The sequence below is a fragment of the Aquarana catesbeiana genome, linkage group LG06, assembly GCF_042186555.1.
Source record: "Aquarana catesbeiana isolate 2022-GZ linkage group LG06, ASM4218655v1, whole genome shotgun sequence".
Lineage (NCBI taxonomy): Eukaryota > Metazoa > Chordata > Amphibia > Anura > Ranidae > Aquarana > Aquarana catesbeiana.
Window position 1 is genome coordinate 384,103,653 of NC_133329.1, and position 20,055 is coordinate 384,123,707.

Genomic DNA, 20,055 nt, shown 5'->3' on the forward strand with positions numbered 1-20,055 from the left:
TAATGCCCCGTACACACGATCACATTTTCCAACAGCAAAACCGTGGAATTTTGTTAGAAGGATGTTGGCTCCAACTTGTCTTGCATACACACGGTCACACAAATGTTTGCCAACAATTACGAACGTAGTGACGTACAAGCCGTACGTGATATCTCCATTACGAACGCTAGTTTTACAAGACCGAGCGCTTCCAGCTTGCACTTGATTCCAAGCATGCGTGGACTTTTGTGCGACGGACTTGTGTACACGCGATCGGAAAGTCCGACAACAAACACTTGTTGGTGGAAAATTTGAGAACCTGCTAGCCAACATTTGTTGGCAGAAAGTCCGACAACAAATGTTCGATGGAGCATATACACGGTTGGACATTACGCCAACTAGCTCACATCCAAAATTTGTTGTCGGAAAATCCGATCGTGTGTATGGGGCATTAGGCTCCATTCACCAGGGTGGCCAAGGGGGAGGTAAAATAGGTGGTTGAGTCACGGTTTTACCATACCCCATCCATTCACCTAAATTTTACCATTGCAGCCGGACAAAGAGGTACACATGCCATGGCCAAAATGCTTTGCTTCACGGCCATGACAATTTTAACTCGGCTTGCAGAGTTTGTCCGGCGGCACCACCCATTTCTGACTGCACATTGCACATCACAGTTGCTCTTTGCATGTTGTCTTGTTACATAGACCTGTATGAGTGACAAATGTCTCCATCCTTCCAGACCCTCCTGTGAAGATTGTTAACACCAGCGATGACGTGGAGCACAGATGTGTCAGCGGAGGACGGGTGGTGCTGAGCTGCGAGGTGTCCAGGGAGAACGCCAAGGTGTGCTGGTACAAGGATGGGGTGGAGGTGGAAGAGGATGAGGATGTCATTCTGGAGTCTGATGGAAAGCACCGCAGGCTGGTCATTCCAAATGCTCAAGTAAAGGATTCGGGAGAGTACGTCTGTGACGCCAAGGATGACTGTGTCTTCTATAATGTAACAGTCAAAGGTATGTGGGCAAGTTGGGGAAAAGAATGAAATGATCACACTTTGAAGCTGAACTCCAGGCAAACGGCTGAATCTCCAAATAAGTTATATAAAAGGGAACAGCCAAAGGATCTAAAATTCTGTCCATCCAGTTCTGAGGTTACTACGGCTCTGCCTCACAGCCGAGGACCTGATATTGATCTTCTACAGTTGACTAACATTCACTGGTCTCCTCCCCACCCCATCTCTGTGATTGAACAGTGAAAGATATAGAAGCAGACTGATAAACTTCTCTCTCTGTCCCTCTGCCCTCTCCTCCTCTCTGCATGCTCCTTGTGTTATTTTTGTTAATTTGTCTTTGTTTTTCTCCCTGGAGTTCAGCTTTAAAATGTATTATAAGTCTATATTATAGCCCACATTGTCTTCTGTATCATGGTAATGTTTGTCCCATAGAGCCCCCGGTGAAGATAATAAACACCAGTGATGACACAGAACTGGCCTACCTGACTGGAGAAGAGGTGGAGCTGAGCTGCGAGGTGTCTCGGGAAAACGCCGTGGTGCGTTGGTATAAGGATGGAGTTGAGGTGGAGGATATGGAGAACATTCGGGTGGAGGCAGATGGGAAACATCGCAGGCTTATCATTCCTTCTGCCCAGATTGCAGATTCTGGAGAATTTGTCTGCGACGCCATTGATGATTCTGTGTTTTATTATGTTAAAGTCACAGGTGAGCCACAAAAGCTGAGTTTCTCCTTTCTTGTTTGGTAATTTGTTATTAAAGGCAAAATCCACTCATAAATGGAAATTTAGACCTTGAAGGAGCACAACCCACCTGCTCAGTTTTTATAATAATCCACCTTTTATGTGTAATTTGATTCTGCAGCTTTACCATGGTTCCAGATCATAATGTGCCTACTGGGGACAGCCATAATGGTTTAGCAGCTTAAACATGGAACTGGGCTATCATGTGACTACTGGGGGCAGCCATGATGATTCTGCATCTTCACCATGGCAGCAGATCATCATGTGACTACTAGGGGCAGCCAGGATGGTTCAGCAGGTTTAGCATGGCTCCAGATCATCATGTGACTAGTAGGGCAGCCATGATGGTTCGGCAGGGTTACAATGGCACCAGATCATCATGTGACTACTAGGGGCAGCCATGATGGTTTCGCAGCTTAACTATGGCTCCAGATCAGCAAATGACTACTGGGGTAGCCACAATTGTTCAGCAGGTTTACCATGGCTCCAGATTTTCATGTGGCTACTAGGGCAGCCATGAATTTTCAACAGATTTACCATGGCTCCAGAGCATCATTTGACTTCTGGGGGCAGCCATGATTGTTTGACAGGTTTACAATGGCACCAGATCTTTATCTGACTACTGGGGGCAGCCATGATGGTAGGCCGGTTTACCACCACTCCAGATCATCATACAGCCTTCAAGGGCAGCCATGCTTGCTCAACAGGTTTACCATGGCACTAGATCATCATGTGACTACTAGGGGCAGCCATTATTGTTTTGCAGGTTTACAAAGGCACCACATCATTATGTGACTACTGAGGGTGGTCATGATGGTTCTGCTGCTTAACTTTGGCTCCAGATCATTAAATGACTACTGGGGAAGCCATGATTGTTTAGCAGGTTTATCGTGGCACCATTTCATCATGTGACTACTAGGGCAGCCATGACTGTTCAGCAGGTTTACCATGGCGCCATATCATTATGTGACTACTGGGGGGGCAGCCGTGATGGATTAGCAGGTTTACCATGGCACCAGATCGTCATGTGACTACTGGGGCAACCATGATGGTTCAGTAGGTTTACCATGGCACCAGATCATCATGTGACTACTGGGGCAACCATGATGGTTCAGTAGGTTTACCATGGCACCAGATCATCATGTGTCTACTGGATGCAGCCATGACTGTTCATCAGGTTTACAATGGCTCCAGATCATCATGTGACTGCTGGGGCAGCCATGATGGTGCAGCAGTTTTATCCCCTTGTATCAGGTGAATTTAACAATACAGCACCAGCTTCATGCCTACAGTAACATGTGCACTTTGAAAGCCAGATGTAGCAGCCATGACGGTTGATTTGCCCTCCCGCTGGATAGTCATTCTAATTTTTTCACCTCCTTAATGGAAACCCATTAAATTACTTATACAGGCCAATAACATCTATTAAAGAGGAAGTAAACTCTCCCACTCTGATGCTGCTTTTCATTTAGTCCATTATAGTAAGTAATTATCAAACTATAACCACTGTAATCCAGCCCAAATCGCATATTACTTACTATTTAAAGTAACTTTAAAAAACTTGTTTCCAGGGGTTAGGCAGCGCCATCTTAAGTATTGTTTTCTGAGTCCACAGTAGAGTGTATTTCCGCCCTTACATTGAGCACTTCCTGTACTGTTAATCAAGCCTCCTTCTCAATCCAACGTTTCTATGGCAACCCCGTTTCACTGCTCATAGCTGACTTGTTTTATTTCATAGTATTTACTTGTGCCTATTATCTAGTGTTTGCCTGTGTCAGTCTTATCAGCTTCAGCTGATAAGGCTGCAGTAATCCTGTCCGATGCCCAAGTTTACACTCCATGTGATGTCACATGGTCACATGGGGTGTAGTATGAAGCTCTGAGTGATTACGCAGTCTCGTGGGATTTCAGAGTTGTGCCCTAGGAAGATCTGATAATAGACAGATAAGTACACAGAGTGTGCCGTAAATCAGGGAAGATCTGGGCATGCTCAGTGAAGTCATTCTAAAGAACAAAAAGGATTACAACAATACTAAGCAAGTAAGGGGATATCTACAAGCAGTGTTCATTAGGGTTTTGTATGCTGATTTACATGGGACAAAGTTGTCGGGGAGAGTTTACAACCACTTTAAAGCTTAACTCCAGCCAAAATCTTTTGTTGTTCTTGGGGAGATTTATACTTGCTTCCTGTTCTCTTGTCAATTGGACTTGAAGTAAGGGGAAATTTCTCCAGCTGAAACACAAAACTCTTTAATGAAGTCATTATACAGTGAATCCAGAAAGTATTCACAGCGCTTCACTTTTTCCACATTTTTTTATGTTACAGCCTTACTCCAAAATGGATTAAATTCATTATTTGCCTGAAAATTCTACAAACAATACCCCATAATGACAACATGAAAGAAGTTTGTTTGAAATCTTTGCAAATTTATTAAAAATAAAAAACTGAAAAAATCCCATGTACACAAGTATTCACAGCCTTTGCTCAATACTTTGTTGAAGCACCTTTGGCACCAATTACAGCCTCAAGTCTTTTTGAGTATGATGCTACAAGCTTGACACACCTATTTTTGGGCAGTTCCTCCCATTCTTCTTTGCAGGACCTCTTCACCTCCATCAGGTTGGATGGGGAGCATCGGTGCACATCCATTTTCAGATCTCTCCAGAGATATTTAATAGGGTTCAAGTCTGGGCTCTGGCTGGGCCGCTCAAGGACATTCACAGAGTTGTCCCGTAGCCACTCCTTTGTTATCTTGGCTGTGTGCTTTGGATCGTTGTCCTGTAGGAAGATGAACCTTTGCCCCAGTCTGAAGTCCAGAGCACTCTGGAGCAGGTTTTCGCTTGCCATTCAGTCCAAAGATTTAAATCTTTGTTTCATCAGACCAGAGAATTTTGTTTCTCATGATCTGAGAGTCCTTCAGGTGCCTTTTGGCAAACTCCAGGCAGACTGTCATGTGCCTTTTACTGAGGAGTGGCTTCTGTATGGCCATTGTACCATACAGGCCTGATTGTTGGAGTGCTGCATAGATGGTTGTTCTTCTGGAAGGCTTTCCTCTCTCCACAGAGAAACGCTGGAGCTCTGTCAGAGTGATCATCGGGTTCTTGGTCACCTCCCTAAGGCCCTTCTCCCCCGATTCGCTCAGTTTGGCTGGGCGGCCTGCTCTAGGAAGAGTCCCGGTGGTTCCAAACCCATTCCATTTATGGAGGATGGAGGCCACTGTGCTCATTGGGACCTTCAGTGCTGCAGAAATTTTTTCTGTACCCTTCCCCAGATTTGTGCCTCTATACAATCCTGTCTCGGAGGTCTACAGACAATTCCTTGGACTTCATGGCTTGGTTTGTGCTCTGACATGCACTGTTAACTGTGTGACCTTATATAGACAAGCGTGTGCCTTTTCAAATCATGTCCAATCAACTGATTTTACCACGGGTGGACCCCAATCAAGGATGATTAGTGCAAACAGGATGCACCTGAGCTCAATTTTGAGTGTCATGGCAAAGGTTGTGAATACTTATGTACATGGGATTTTTTTTGTTTTTTATTTGTAATAAATTTGCAAAGATTTCAAACAAATTTCTTTCATATCATTATGGGGGATTGTTTGAAGAATTTTGAGGAAAATAATAAATTTAATCCATTTTGGAATAAGGTTGTAACATAACAAAATGTGCAAAAAATTAAGCACTGTGAATCCTTACCTGGATGAACTGTATATTGCGTTTTTTTGTTGTTGTTGTTGTTTTTTTTTTTTTTACCTCATTTTTCCTCGTGCACATGGGAGCTTTTGCCCGTACATGATAAAAAATGTGGGTTTGTCAACACCTGGGGGGCACAATGACAGGCTGAAATGCGCTATAGCTGTAAAGACATCTGAGCAGTACTTGCGTATACTGTACATCCGTATGAATGCAGGGATGTATACCCTGAATGCAGAATCTCTGCATTTGGGGTGTACGTCCTGTATGCATACAGCTCTGTACACGACTATCATTCGGATGGGTTTTTAGCCATATACAGCCAAAGTATATTTCAGTCATTCATTTTGACAGACTGCTGGCAGTGGATTGTATGCACCATCTGTGCCTCCCAGGTATGGGCAAATGTGCCCAAGGTCTAAAAAGGACAAAAATAAGCACTTTTGTATTTATTACAATTAGACTAATCGTTTTCTTTTTTTAGATTTGCTAGTTACTTTTTGTGTCTTTAGACAAAAAAATAAAATATTTTACAGATATTATAGAACACCTTTGGGATGAATTAGAGTGGAGACTGCAAGCCAGGCCTTCTTGTCCAACATCAGTACCTGACCTCACAAATTCTCTTCTGGAAGAATGGTCAAAAATTTGCATAGACACACTCCTAAACGTTGAGGACAGGCTTCCCAGAAGAGTTGAAGCTGTTATAGCTGGTGGGCCAACTCAATATTGAACCCTACAGACTAAGACTGGGGTGCCATTAAAGTTCATGTGTGTAAAGGCAGGCGTCACAATACTTTTGACAATATAGTGTACTTGGTTGGGTCAATGTACTGACAAGGAACATGAACAGCGTGAGCAGAGGAATGACCTCATTGGTGTGTTTCTGCTCCTTCACTGTCCAGTCACAGACTGGGGGTGGGAGATGACACCACTGTATACCTTATTTGTTAGTGGTGTCACGCTCCTGGCTGTGCTGTGTGGCAGAGCTGTGTAAACCTCAGGACTGGATGGGCAGGAACACAAATCCTTTGTCAGGTTAAGCAGCTCCCTTAGATCTATTTTATGTGTGTGTTTAGCTGTTTGCCTGCAGTACACCGATATAGGTGCTCTATTCTGTAAATCATGTGTTCGGTTGTCGGCTGTTTTTATCTCCAGAGCCTCCTGTGAAATTTGTGAACACAAGTGAAGACACCGATCTGGCAGGTGTGAGCGGAGAGCCGGTGGTGCTCACTTGCGAGGTGTCCAGGGAGAACGCCAAGGTGCGCTGGTACCGGGATGGCATGGAACTGGAGGAGAGTGACAACGTCAGGCTGGAGTCCGATGGCCGGATCCGCAAGCTGGTCATAAAATCGGCACAGACACAGGATTCCGGGGAGTTTGTCTGCGATGCGGGCGATGATGCTGTCTTCTATAGCTTGTTAGTGACCGGTGAGTACAACTGGGTGTGCATGTCGTCACTCACACTATTCTTCACTATGTGGGACACCATCACCTACTGTCTGTCTGAATACCAAATGGATTGTTAAAGTCTATCTGTCCAAAGAGAATGATGTGGGCTTCCATTGCTCACCTCTACTATTGAGAAGGTTCATTCTTGGCTATCTTGATGATCCTTTGGCTTCGGCACTTTGGGTCCCTCTCCTAGGATAACTACAGAGAGGAAAAGAATTTGGACACTTTTCAAAAAAGTTTTACATGTGTTTTTTTTGAAAGGTGTACAAAAAAGATAGAACATAGTAAAATTTATATAAGTGCATACCTCCCAACATTTTGAGATGGGAATGAGGGACACCTACCAGCAAATGTATAGAACACACCTCCTGCCACACCCACTTAAAGGAGAAGAAACCAAAAAAAAGAAAAGGTTAATTAAATCCAAGGACTTTTTTTTTCCACTACTATTCCTTTATATTGGCTTTTAAAATTTACAAATGCAGCAATTCAGAAATCAGATGAAAGGTTTAGCGCTGGGAAACACTTTTTGAAAGATAAAAAGTGCATTTTATATACAACTATATAGATCAGACCAAAATGAGGGACAAATGAGGAGGAAAGAGGGACAGAGGGACATTGCTCCAAATCAGGGACATTTCTCCAAATCAGGGACAGTTGGGAGCTATGTAAGTGGAAAGTACAATGGAGCATCGTTAACAGGTGGCATAGTCAAATATCAATTTATTGCAATTAATGAAGTGACTGGCCTCCGGTGATACACAGAGATTAAACAAATCCTCTTACATAAGTTGTACTTGTTTATCCACCTTCGAAAGAACAAAATTTACACAGAATTCCTTAGCGCCAGAAGGCCGCCTCCATCTGAGTGGAGGGAATGGACACACCTCCTCTACACAGTCTCATAAGGAAACATGCACAGCTGAGGCTGTAAATCACCTTCTGTGTGTTGGAGGGGGTGGGGCCGTCTCCCAGGATTGCTTGGTGATGGCACGTGGCATAGACTGTCAGAAGTCATGAGAGAGGAAAGCGAAATAACACTTGGTGGTTTTAATCAAGGCTAGTGCACACTATAGAGCAGGGGTCTCAAGCTGGTGACCCTCCAGCTGTTGCAGAACTACAAGGCCCATCATGCCTCTGCCTGAGGGAGTCATGCTTGTAACTGTCAGCCTTGCAATGCCTCATGGGACTTGTAGTTTCGCAACAGTTGGAGGGCCGAAAGTTTGAGACCCCTGCTATAGAGGGATATGTTTTGTTTATTTTTAATTTCAGAAGTTTATAACAACTGTAAAAGAGAGGACAGCAGAAACTGCTTGACTGTTTCTCTCTAACTGAAACTTAAAGTGTTTCTAAACCAAGAACAGTAAAATCTGTCTGTATATGCTTGTTATACTCACTGTGGCACTTAAGGAGTTAATCCTCTGTATTGTGTAAAAAGGCTCTTTGATCCTGTATGGACAGATCCTCCCCCTCCTGCAGGGTCTCTCTTGGCAAGGCCAGATAAGACACAGTCAGAGCGGTCCCCCTGCACATGCTCAGTTTGGTCTCTATCCAGGTCACATGATATTGATATCACACATGTGGGCGTGAATACAGATCCTAAATGACAGCCCAGTCCCTCCCTCCTCCTCCATACCCAGTAACTAAAAAAGAACAGTGGGTGGAATGTCACATCTTGGTTGATGGACGATCCGCCTCCCATAACAGCATGAGGACACAGGCTATAGTAAAAATCTCCTCCTACCTTAACACTCAGCACTCAGTTTATCATGTGACCGTGGTATACAGATCAGCCAAAAAGGTATATCGTGGCAGTATTTTAATGTAAAAAGAAGATTTTTAAGCTGTGGGCACTGCGTGAGGCAGATGAACTATTTTCATATTACTGGGTTTAGTAACACTTTAAGATGGTGCAGTCTGTATTCAGCAGGCAAAAAGTTAAATGAGAAGGGGGGTCACTGCTCAGACTCATTCACATGTCTTTGCAAATTGAAACTTAAGCTATGGAGAGCTGTAAATAACAAGCTTTTTTTTATACAACAAATAAAATAAGGAAAAATTGATATGAAATGTAGCTCCACCTACTGGCTTAAAACGAGAATACAAAATGCAATATTATAGGCTGCCCATACATTATGCAACCACGGGTTGAAGGAAAGACAATAACTAGATTCCCCGATCAACACATTCAGTGATGATGGGGGAATCCCTCCTGCAACGCAATCCTATTTTGATAGCAGGAGGTTTCCCCACTGTCAGAATACAATGATTACTGCTAGCGGCTAAAGCCAGTGGCACTGATCGTATGAAAAAAAAAAAAAACAGGCTAGTTGTCATAAAGTCAATTGATAGATCGTCTTTAGTAAAACTAGCCTGCCCATAGAGCGAAATTCAGTCGGTTCCTGCTGAACCGGCTGAATTTCGATCTGTCTATGGCCGGCTTAAAAAGTGTCACTACCCACATCATAAAAAACTATCAATAAATGGTGTATTACATGCTGTTTATACTCATTCAGTCACTATAGGATTTGTTTTCTGTTTTCTGTAAAAAACGGTTTGATCCTGCTGCTCTCTATCTCCCCCTTCTGTTCATGTCTCCAATGCAGTTGGGGATTTTGCAGAGCAGTGTTGGCAGCTCTGCACATGCTCAGTTTTCAGTGAGTTTCTATGCTGAGCATTTCCTCCTTATCACATCTGAGGATCCCATGTGACTATAGAATCACACATGTGGGCGTATACACAGTGGTAAATGACAGCCCACTCCTTCCCTCCTCCTCCATGCCCACTAACCAGCTAAAACACAACGGGGGTGGGATATTACATCTTTATTGGTGGAGACTTCACCTCCCTCTTATTCTAAGACACAAGTTGGAGGGGCGTGACACAGCCTGTTACAAGCATATGGAGCGCCCAGCGCACCTGCGGGGGGTGTCAATATACAAAGGAAGTCCTTGTAAAGTTCAGAAAAGTTTGAGATATTTAAACATATGAATGGAAAAGAATTAAAAATAAACATGAGAAAATAAAATTAGGATAAGAATGATAATAAACAGTTCAAAGTGCTACTCCAGCTAGACCTGTGGATGGTTAGTGACACAGCCTGTGACCGGCAGAAATCCACCCACACCATGTTATTGCCAAAAAATAATAAAGCTTTGATTTCAAATATATATTTGTATGATGATTTAAAGCCGTTTTATTGATAATAATTATTTATTTTTACTCCGTATTCCAAAAGCTGTTTTTTTAATTTTGCATGTGACCAGCAGCAGAGGACTAGAAGCTCCTCCTGCTTTTGTTTCCCTGCACACAGGCTGGGAAAGAGCCGAGTCATGTGACAGCTTTATATCAATTAGGAAAAAAGGTACTTTTTTTTTTTTTTTTTTTAATAATAATTACAGTGCTATTATCCACATACAGAAATACAGAAGGGACAAGGTATATTAAACAGTGTGTGTGTTTAGTATCACTTATGGATAAATTATATATTTAGTCTTAAACCATAATAAAGAAAGGAAGAACATATATAGAAAATGACCATGCATTCTCTTCAATGTCCTTTTCATTTTTGGGTATACTGCATCCCAAGGGTTTGTTTTTTGTCTTATTTTACAAGAGAAAGAGCACAGCCACAACCAATCACAATTCATCTTTTACCGAGCTCAGGAAAGGGAAAGTTGAAATTTGTTGATCATTGTTGCTCTTTCCGGTGAAATATTCTTTTATTCTAGAAATGCTATTTCTAGAATAAAAGAAATGATTTGAAAGCAATGTTCAGCAAATAGATTCATAATTAGAGAAGAAGAATGGAGTGGATGTTTTTCAGGATGTAGCCCTTGAACTTGATGCATCAGTACGCCCTGAAAAATGTGGATTCTTCTACCATTAGATTTCAATTATATTTATGTAAGTGGAGTTTTAGTGTTCCAGACGTTATATAACATTTGTATTGTTTGTATTGTCATCATTGGTCATTGTTGGTAATGAAGAATGGAGTCTGTACCGACAGTTCCCAATCTTTGCCTTGACTCTGAACTATAATGGAAAAGCGGTTTTCATTTATTGCGCACACAAGACAGAGCGATCTCTTTGGTGATTTAATTGGATGGAAACTCATCTGTTTGTACTGACTTCATTACTAAAATGTTCCTACTGGCATACAAGGCCATCAAAAGAACAAACTCCTACACAAGACCATCCCATTTTTTAATCCATGCCATTTGTTATTGACAAACTCTGCAATATCTGCTCAGATCTCCAATTTTCCCTACTGGCAGCCCAACATGTACCAATCGGTAGGGATTGTACCAATACCCAACGGTTGCACTAATAACTTACACTCTGCACTAATTTCTAATAATTTATGGATTCACCTTCATGCTTGTGCCATTAACTATTCTACGTGAATGCCTAATTGTTTGTACTCCTTGTGTACCATATCTGTATATACTTTTATACCTTTTATATCTTTATGTATACAGGTTTGTATACCTCTTTTCCTTTGTGTACCTTTTCTATTATATCAATAAAAAACTATTGAATCAAAAAAAAAAAGTAAAGCTAGCCATTCATGGTTATATTTTAATTTGATTTTCAGGGACAGTTCAATGATGGTTTTGGTCACGGGGAAAAGAAAAATCGAAGGAAGGAAAATTTGTCTTGTTATATGGCCAAACAAAATTCTAAAGCTGGCCATACAGTAGTAGAATAATGTTTGAAATGTTTAATTAAAGGACGTTTGTGCGGCGTTGAGCATTTTTGAGCGTTGCGCAATTTTTCGAGACAAGCAGTGGCCAAAAGAGGAATGCAGAGGCTGACACCTCCCCCCCCCTCCTCCTCTGCATTTCTCTTGCCATTGCTTGTCTCAGGAAATTTCTCACTGCTAAGAGATGCTGTACTAATGAATCTGTCGTCTCCTTCATAGTTGTTGTCGGATTGGCCATAGCAGGACGGGAGGGGGCAGGTTGTCGGACCTCATAACTAGGGTTAGAAACATGGGACACAGTACTACATGTAGTTTCTGCTATAGGGAGCAGAATGTAAAAAAATATATAATTAGAAATCTTCTTTAACCACTTCAGCCCCGGAAGGAATTGCCCCCTTCCTGACCAGAGCACTTTTTGCGATTCGGCACTGAGTCGATTTAACTGACAATTGCGCGGTCGTACGACGTTGTACCCAAACAAAATTGATGTCCTTTTTTTTCCCACAGATAAAGCTTTATTTTGGTGGTATTTGATCACCTCTGCGTTTTTTATTTTTTGCGCTATAAACAAAAAAATAGCAACAATTTTGAAAAAAACACAATATTTTTTACTTTTTGCTATAATAAATATCCCCCAAAAATATATAAAAAACTATTTTTTTCCTCAGTTTAGGCCGATATGCATTCTTCTACATATTTTTGGTAAAAAAAGAAAAACAAAATCGCAATAAGCATATATTGGTTTGCGCAAAATTTATAGCGTCTACAAAATAGGGGATAGTTTTATGGCATTTTTATTAGTAATGACGGTGATCTGCAATTTTTATCGTGACTGTTATATTATGGCGGACACATTGGACACTTTTGACACTATTTTGGGATCATTGTCATTTATACAGCTATCAGTGCTACAAAAATGCACTGATTACTGTGTAAATGACACTGGCAGTGAAGGGGTTAACCACTAGGGGGCGATGAAGGGGTTAAGTGTGTCCTAGGAAGTGATTCAACTGTGGGGGGGATGGGCTTCAACACCCATGACAGCGATAACTGCTCTCGATGACAGGGAGCAGTGATCTCTGTCATGTCACTAGGCAGAACGGAGAAATGCTTTGTTTACAAAGGCATCTCCCCGTTCTACCTCTCCGTGACATGATCGTAGGCACCCAGCAGACATAGAGTCTGCGGGACCCACGGTCACGGAGAACGCAGGGGGCGCGCACCCGCAGCACCACTTCTTTAAGGGCACGTACTTGTACACCCTTTTGCCCACCCGTGTCATTCTGCCGACGTATATCGTCGTGCAGCAGTCAGGAAGCGGTTAACCCAGTCACCATGAAAAGGTAGATGTTGTTGTCCAAGAACAGGATGGTAGGTAATCCCATCTGTGGTTGTCAGAACAGCAGGAGAGATGTTAAAATGGCCTTATATGTGGAAGACAGATGGTATTGAAAGCCCCCACTCCTGTTCATTGAGAGCCTTCATAGACATCTATAAAGAGTTTTCTGACTCCTCCCAATATCTCCTGCACCCCTGTGGACTAGGTGCAGCGTTGTGGGCAGTGAAGACACAGAGTCTAAGTTTGGCAATAGCAATATATTTTAGAAAAGTTCAGCAAGTACAGACAGGCCCAGCGGGGAAGCAAACCTGTCCGCAGCCACTTACAACTATGACAGTAATGTGTTAGGATCACTTAGTGCTCCTGCTCCTCATTCCAGCATCCGGGTGTTGGCTGTTGCATTCTTCCTGTCTGTGTTCACCTGCAAGGTGATTGATGGTCAGTCACCTGTTATAAGCAAACCGAACACTCTATCCCTTGCTTGTGATGGAGACAGCGTTACTTGCATTGTTCCTGATCAAGCCTCCCATTTGTCTGCCCTGCTTTGCTGTTGGATTTCCCTGTGTATGACCCGGATTGGATATTGGACTATTCCCTGAACTCAGCCTGCCTTTTACCTGGACTGTCATAGAACCATGCTATCTGTCTGCTAAACTGCAAGTAGTCTGTTGTTTGCTCTGTTCGTGTCTGCCCTGGTGTGGTGGCCAGGCACTATAACATTGTGTATAAGTCCTGGGGGCAACCAAGTACCAGTAGGCCTGCTTGCCTTAAGGGAAAGGGGGCTGCTATAGGTGAAGCACGCAGTAGCTAGCTATAGTGTCTGACCACCTGCATGTCAGAAACCATGAAATCAGACCGAGACAGAAGTACAGTTAAATCACACTTGTTTAATAATTAAAAGTAAAAAGAACAAACGTAGTCAAAACATAGCCAAAGTTCAGTAACCGTAACGGATAGTCAGCCAAGCCAAAAGTCAGGGATCAACATAGTGAAACAGCAAGCAGGAGCAAGCAGCTGGAGCCAGAAGGGATGTCAGCAAAGCAAGTCTTTAAACAGGAACGCAAGAGATTGTCTCTGTGATGTTGACCAAGGCGAAGGCAGAGATCCTCTGGACTGGACAGCTTAAGGACTGACGAGCAGGATATCATCAACAGCTGAGTAACTGTGGAGAGAGATGGGAGCTGGCAATTAGCCGACAGCTGAGCGGCAGCTCAGAGAAGGAAGGGATGAGCCCAGCTCTGACACTGCATTGGGATAGACGTGACATTCGTGACACAATAGAGCAGTGGAATGAAGAGTGGAAAATGCCGCCACCGTCTTTTGCCACAAGGAGTGGAATGCAGCCTGGCCGGCCCACACCTAAAAGAGGAGGGTTTGTGGAGAAGCAGACATAGTCCCTGCGCTGTTCTTATTCCTTAACGATTTTTTGTCTCTAAGCACTGTCCCTGCAGACAGGGATCTGATCCCTATGCTAGCCACTTGCCAAAAGACCACCAAATCTGGGAGCTGGAGTCTTAAATAGACACTGCCTGGCCCAAGATGGCTGCCAAAGTCACATGGGGTGCCCACATTCAATTGGATAGTTTCTCCCCTGTGACCAAGGAAATCATAGAGAAACCAAGTTCCCCTCCACTTCCTCCCCAACTGCATTGCCTCTGCGGTCGAGTGCCACCTTTAGTGGAGAATACAGACTGCAACTGCCTATACCCCCTTCCTTCATTATGGCTCTTGCTGATTTTAGCCATAATGTCCATAGGTGGCCAGTGGAGGAAATAAATTAAGGAAAAAGTTATGTACATGTTAAGGTCTGATGTTAGCCCTCTAACCCTGCTTAAAATTGACTTACAAGTGCTATTGTTAATAATACGGCACTACTTCCAATTCATTTTTTGGAAATCAGGACTTACTTCCTCAGGGTATACCTGGAAGTTCAATCTCTCATTCTCTGTCATTTTCCAGCACTTGTAGAGGTCTAGTTTATTGCTAAAGAACCATCCTGAACACAAGCAATCTGTGTTACTGGATTGAAATACATATGGGAAACATTCACATTGAATATATGGGATAATGCCTCCCCTGCAGTGAATTATAAGAACTTTAAGATTCACAGAGGACTTGAACGAGCTACAGGACAAGTGTAATAATGAAAGTCACAAAACTCGAAGGTGAAACTTTACATCCTCAGCTTGGTTCTCAGGGCCTGGTCCCATAACTCTTCTGCCAAGCTTGGGATATCTCATTGCCAAGTACACACGGAGAGAGCTCAACTGGGTGATTAGCATTTTAGGGGACAACCATATATACCTGAAAGAGTTTTTATTAGCCTCTCGTGCCTCAGAAACTCCTCCAACTTCTCCATTATTTCAGGACTTTCAAGGTGGTTTAATGCTTTCAAAAGGAAATAATGTTTGACTTTGAATGTTATTAGCCCAACATCTTCCAAAATGTTTGTTTTAGCATTTGATGCAGTGGGGATTCATTTGTGTTTGTATCCTCAACAGGGAGATTTCCCCTCATTTCAAGGGAGCACCGGACTAAGGGATTTGGGGGGGTCCTCTGTACCAGTCTTAATGAGGAAGGTTAGGATGACGGACTTTCTTTTTTCTTCCTTTGAGAAACACAGGAAGTCTTAAAGCTGAATTCCAGGTTTGGCCATTTTTACATATTTACATTGGTCAAGCTTGGATATATAAGTGCCATTCCTGTGGGATTCATTTGAAAGCTGGAAATCACTGTAGTACTCACCCCTCCTCCACAGATCTCCACTAGCTTCTGGGTCCCATGCCAAGCGACTGCCCTTCTGCTTACTGAAGGTCTCTCACTTGGCATGGGCACCATTCAGAGAACAATCTGCATTTTCTCAATTATTGCAAAGTGTTCTCTGATTGGTTGAGGGGGGAGATTGTAAGTACTGAACATACTTACATTACATTGGTCCATTCCTCCTGTAAGACAGGCCATGCACTTTTAGATTTTATTTGTTGGGCCTGCAGGCTGATTGAAAAAATATCCAACCGTTCCCTTCATCTACACTATACAGAATGGACAAATCTCCCACCGTGCTCATTGCCCCTATTATACGGCAGCCTCTGCATTCCCTTTGCCATTGCTTGTCACAGGAAGTTGCTCACAGCCGTTGGCTGTCAAAATACCCGAACTGCAGCTGCATCTGTTTGGATGCAGCCACTGTTCGACTTCCATCAGGTGCCTTCGATCTTTCAATCGAGGGATGTTAGGCAGGAAGGACAGGGCCACCTATTGAGCGAATGTTGGCCAGTGCATCAGGTACCAGTTGATATTTGAACAGTGTATGGCCAGTTTAAGTGTCAGTATTGCTCATAGTCTTTCTGTGTCCCTCAATGGACTCCATACAAAAGAATTTTATGGCACCAGAATCCTATTTTAGCATCCAGGCATCGATCAGAGTGGGACCTCAGTGACAGCAATGGGGAGTCCAGCACCAAATTCCTTTGTGGTTATGAAATGTCATGTGACCAAAAACCAAGAGTTGCAAAGGAAGCTTATTGCTGAAAAACTGAATTTGTATCTATCATGAATGGTCCACTTGGTTGTATTTGCCGCACCCCCCCCCCCGGCCTAAAGATCCGGCATTAGATGCATAGAATTTCAAACAAAAGTTCTAGGAAAAGTCTTAGGAAAATTTGTACTAAAATTTTCAGAACATTCTTAGAACATTCTTTAGTTGTTCATAAGATTTCTCTTGCTTTTAACGTTTGATTCTGGGAAGAATGAACCGAACCAAAACCACATACACTGTTAGAAATTTGTTCTTTCAAGAAAAGTTTTCCAACCTGCTTTTTCAAATTTTCTCATGACTGCGGTTGAAAACGAACTTCAAGTTAACCCACTAATGATTACAAAAATGATAAAACTTTCTTAGAAAATTCTTCTAAGAAAAACCTCAGACTAGCGGGAGGAAAGTTCAAAACGAATTCTAGAAAGTATTATTTTAATGAAAGAGAAGTTGATGCTTGGAATGGACTTCCAGCAGAGGTAGTTAGTCAATCAACAGTAAGTGGAGTCAATTATTAGTTTAAGGGTGTGCACACTTATGCAACCATATTATTTTAGTTTTTTTTATTTTTATTTCCCTCCACCTAAAAGATTTCAGTTTGTTGTTCAATTCAGTTTAACAGTTTATAGGTCACATTAAAGGTGGAAAAAGTTCTGAAATGATTTATCTTTGTCTCATTTTTTTACTTCACAGAAACCTGACATTTTAACAGGGGTGTGTAGACTTTTTATATCCACTGTGTATATATATACATATATATATATATATATATATATATATATATATATATATATATATATATATTCTATATTGCCAAAAGCATTGGGACACCTGCCTTTACACGCAAATGTAGATAGTATATCACTCAAAGTGGCACCTCCTCTGCTACTCCACTGCCTCTGCATTTGATACAGGTGCTGGCCCTGCGTGCATCAGAGGCATGTAGTAGAAAAAAGTATGGATGGCCGCACTCCAAATGATATGGTGGAGGGGGGGGATTATGGTGTGGGGTTGTTTTTCAGGGGTTGGGCTTGGCCCCTTAGTTCCAGTGAAGGGAAGTCTTAAGGTGTCAGCATACCAAGATATTTTGGACAATTTCATGCTCCCAACTTTGTGGGAACAGTTTGGGGATGGCCCCTTCCTGTTCCAACATAACTGCACACCAGTGCACAAAGCAAGGTCCATAAAGACATGGATGAGCGAGTTTGGGGTGGAGGAACTTGACTGACCTCAACCCGATAGGACACCTTTGGGATGCATTAGAGCAGAGACTGCGAGCCAGAAGAGTTGAAGCTGTTATAGCTGCAAAGGGTGGGCCAACTTAATATTGCAGATTTAAGCTGGCCATACACCTATAGATTATCTGCAGATTTTCTATGGTTAGATAGAAAATGTGCAACAGATCTCTCCATGTTCGCTAAACTGTGTGGATGGAGGAATCTTCCACTTTTTCCATCTAACCATAGAAAATCTGCAGATAATCTATAGGTGTATGGCCAGCCTAAGACTGGGATGCCATTAAAGTTCATGTGCGCGTGTAAAGGCAGGTGTCCCAATACGTTTGGTAATATAGTGTGTATGTATATATATATATATTATTTTATTTTATTTTTTTTTCTTTTATTTGTACTTCTTTAAAAAAGCTTAAACAGCACATCTTGAACCCCCAGTCTGCTTTGAAATCTTTGCTTGGGAGAGACCTTGCTGATGCAGTATACCCACCTTGTGTCTTTTCGCTGTGCTCAGTCTAGCCATGGTGTATGACCTGTGAAATGAAACTGTCTTCCACAACCTCAACTCAGTAGCAGAGTTTGGCTGTTCCTCACCCAGTTTTAAGCCTCCTACATAGCTGCTTCTGTTTCCATGAATAACTGTGTTTCAATCTACATATGAAATTGATGATCATGAGCACCTGTTCAGTATAACTGGTTAATCATACACCTGACTCTAATCCTACAAAATCCCTGACTTGCATATCCCAGGTGCATTTTGCGTTTTTCAACACACGTTTTTGATCCATTGAATTCTATGGAACCAAAAACCAGAAAAAAAGTCCCTGGCCCGTTCCATAAAATGCATAGATGTGAACTACATCCATAGGAAACCATGGTAAATGGACTGTAGTGTGTTTCTGCAAAACTGAAAACGCACTAAAAAATGCATATCTACAGTATATATATAACATCTATAAAATGGGACAGACTCGATGGACCAATTGGTCTTTTTTTTGCCATCACTCTTCTTTGTTTCTTCTATGTTCGCAGTCCCCCACTTCCTCACTTCCTGTTTGATACTCTACAGGAAGTGGGGGGAAATCTCTCTAATACAAAGACAGTTATGCCGCGTACACACGGCCGGACTCCCGAACGGTCTAAACTCCGTCGGCATTTCCGACGGAGAGATTTAGAACATGTTCTATATCTGAGTCCGTCGGAAATGCCGACAGAAAAAGTCCGATGGGGCATACACACGGTCGGAATGTCTGACCGAAAGCTCCCATCTGACTTTTTCTGTCGGGAAGTCCGGCCGTGTGTATGCGGCATTAGACACCATATTAGTAGAGTGGAGCTGAGTTATAATGGCTGTCAGGTATGTATTGCTGTCTCCCTAAGTGGGGAGATTCTTCCTCATTTCCTGCAAGTCAGGATGTAACAGGGTGTCACTGGGACAGGAAGTGAGGGGAAATCACCCCCAATGGAGATTTGTAACCTCCCTCCACTACTCCACCACCTCTCTCCACTACCCAAAACAATTTTTTTGAGAAGAATTTATGTTAAATGTTTTAGATATTTTTTCTGAACATACATTATTGGTTAGATATGTTACAATGTTTTTTTTTTTTATGTGGCTGCTTTCAGAGCCTCCCACGAGGATTGTTTTTCCGGAGGCCCGCACACAAGAACTGGAATATCTGACGGGAGAGAGGGTGGAGCTGACGATCGAGGTGTCACGTAGCAATGGCGCTGTGCGTTGGTTTAAAGATGGACTGGAAGTAGATGAAGATGACAATCTGCAGCTGATCACAGACGGACCCCGCCGATGCTTGATTTTGGAACGGTCCGCGGTGGACGATTCTGGGGAATATATCTGTGACACTGACAGTGACTCGGTCACTTTTGATGTCAAGGTCTCAGGTAAGGCAAAAAGGAGGAGTAAAAATGGTTATGACTACATGGGCAAAGCACAGGTTCACTTTTGGATGAACCCTTTATCCTCGAATCTAACACTAAAAAGTACTATTAGTAGAACTGTAGACAGAAATTTTATTTTTTTTTTAAATTTTGGATAGAGTAAGACCCCTTTCACACTGGAGGCGTTTTTCAGGTGCTTTTGGACTAAAAATAGTGCCTGTAAAGCGCCTGAAAAACGCCTCCCCTGCAGCCCCAGTGTGAGAGTCCGAGTTTTTCACACTGGGGCATTGCGTTTGCAGGACGTTAGAAAAAGTCTTGCAAGCGGCATCCTTGGGGCAGTGGAGGAGCGGTGTATACACCGCTCCTCCACCGCCACTGCCCATTGAAATGAATGGGCACCACTGCCGAAGCACCTGCAAAGCACTTCGGCAGCAGCACTTTTCAGGTGCTATTGACCCTTT

General features: G+C 42.7%; 1 protein-coding gene across 1 annotated transcript in view; it reads left to right on the forward strand.

Annotated features, from left to right (window-relative positions):
• OBSL1 (obscurin like cytoskeletal adaptor 1) overlaps positions 1–20,055 on the forward strand; it is a 152,983-nt gene that overhangs the window by 76,540 nt on the left and 56,388 nt on the right. The window contains exons 13-16 of the mRNA XM_073634270.1: positions 722–994; positions 1,426–1,698; positions 6,588–6,860; positions 19,322–19,597. Of these exons, the coding sequence (XP_073490371.1) occupies positions 722–994; positions 1,426–1,698; positions 6,588–6,860; positions 19,322–19,597 (1,095 nt within the window). The remainder of the gene's footprint in view (positions 1–721; positions 995–1,425; positions 1,699–6,587; positions 6,861–19,321; positions 19,598–20,055) is intronic.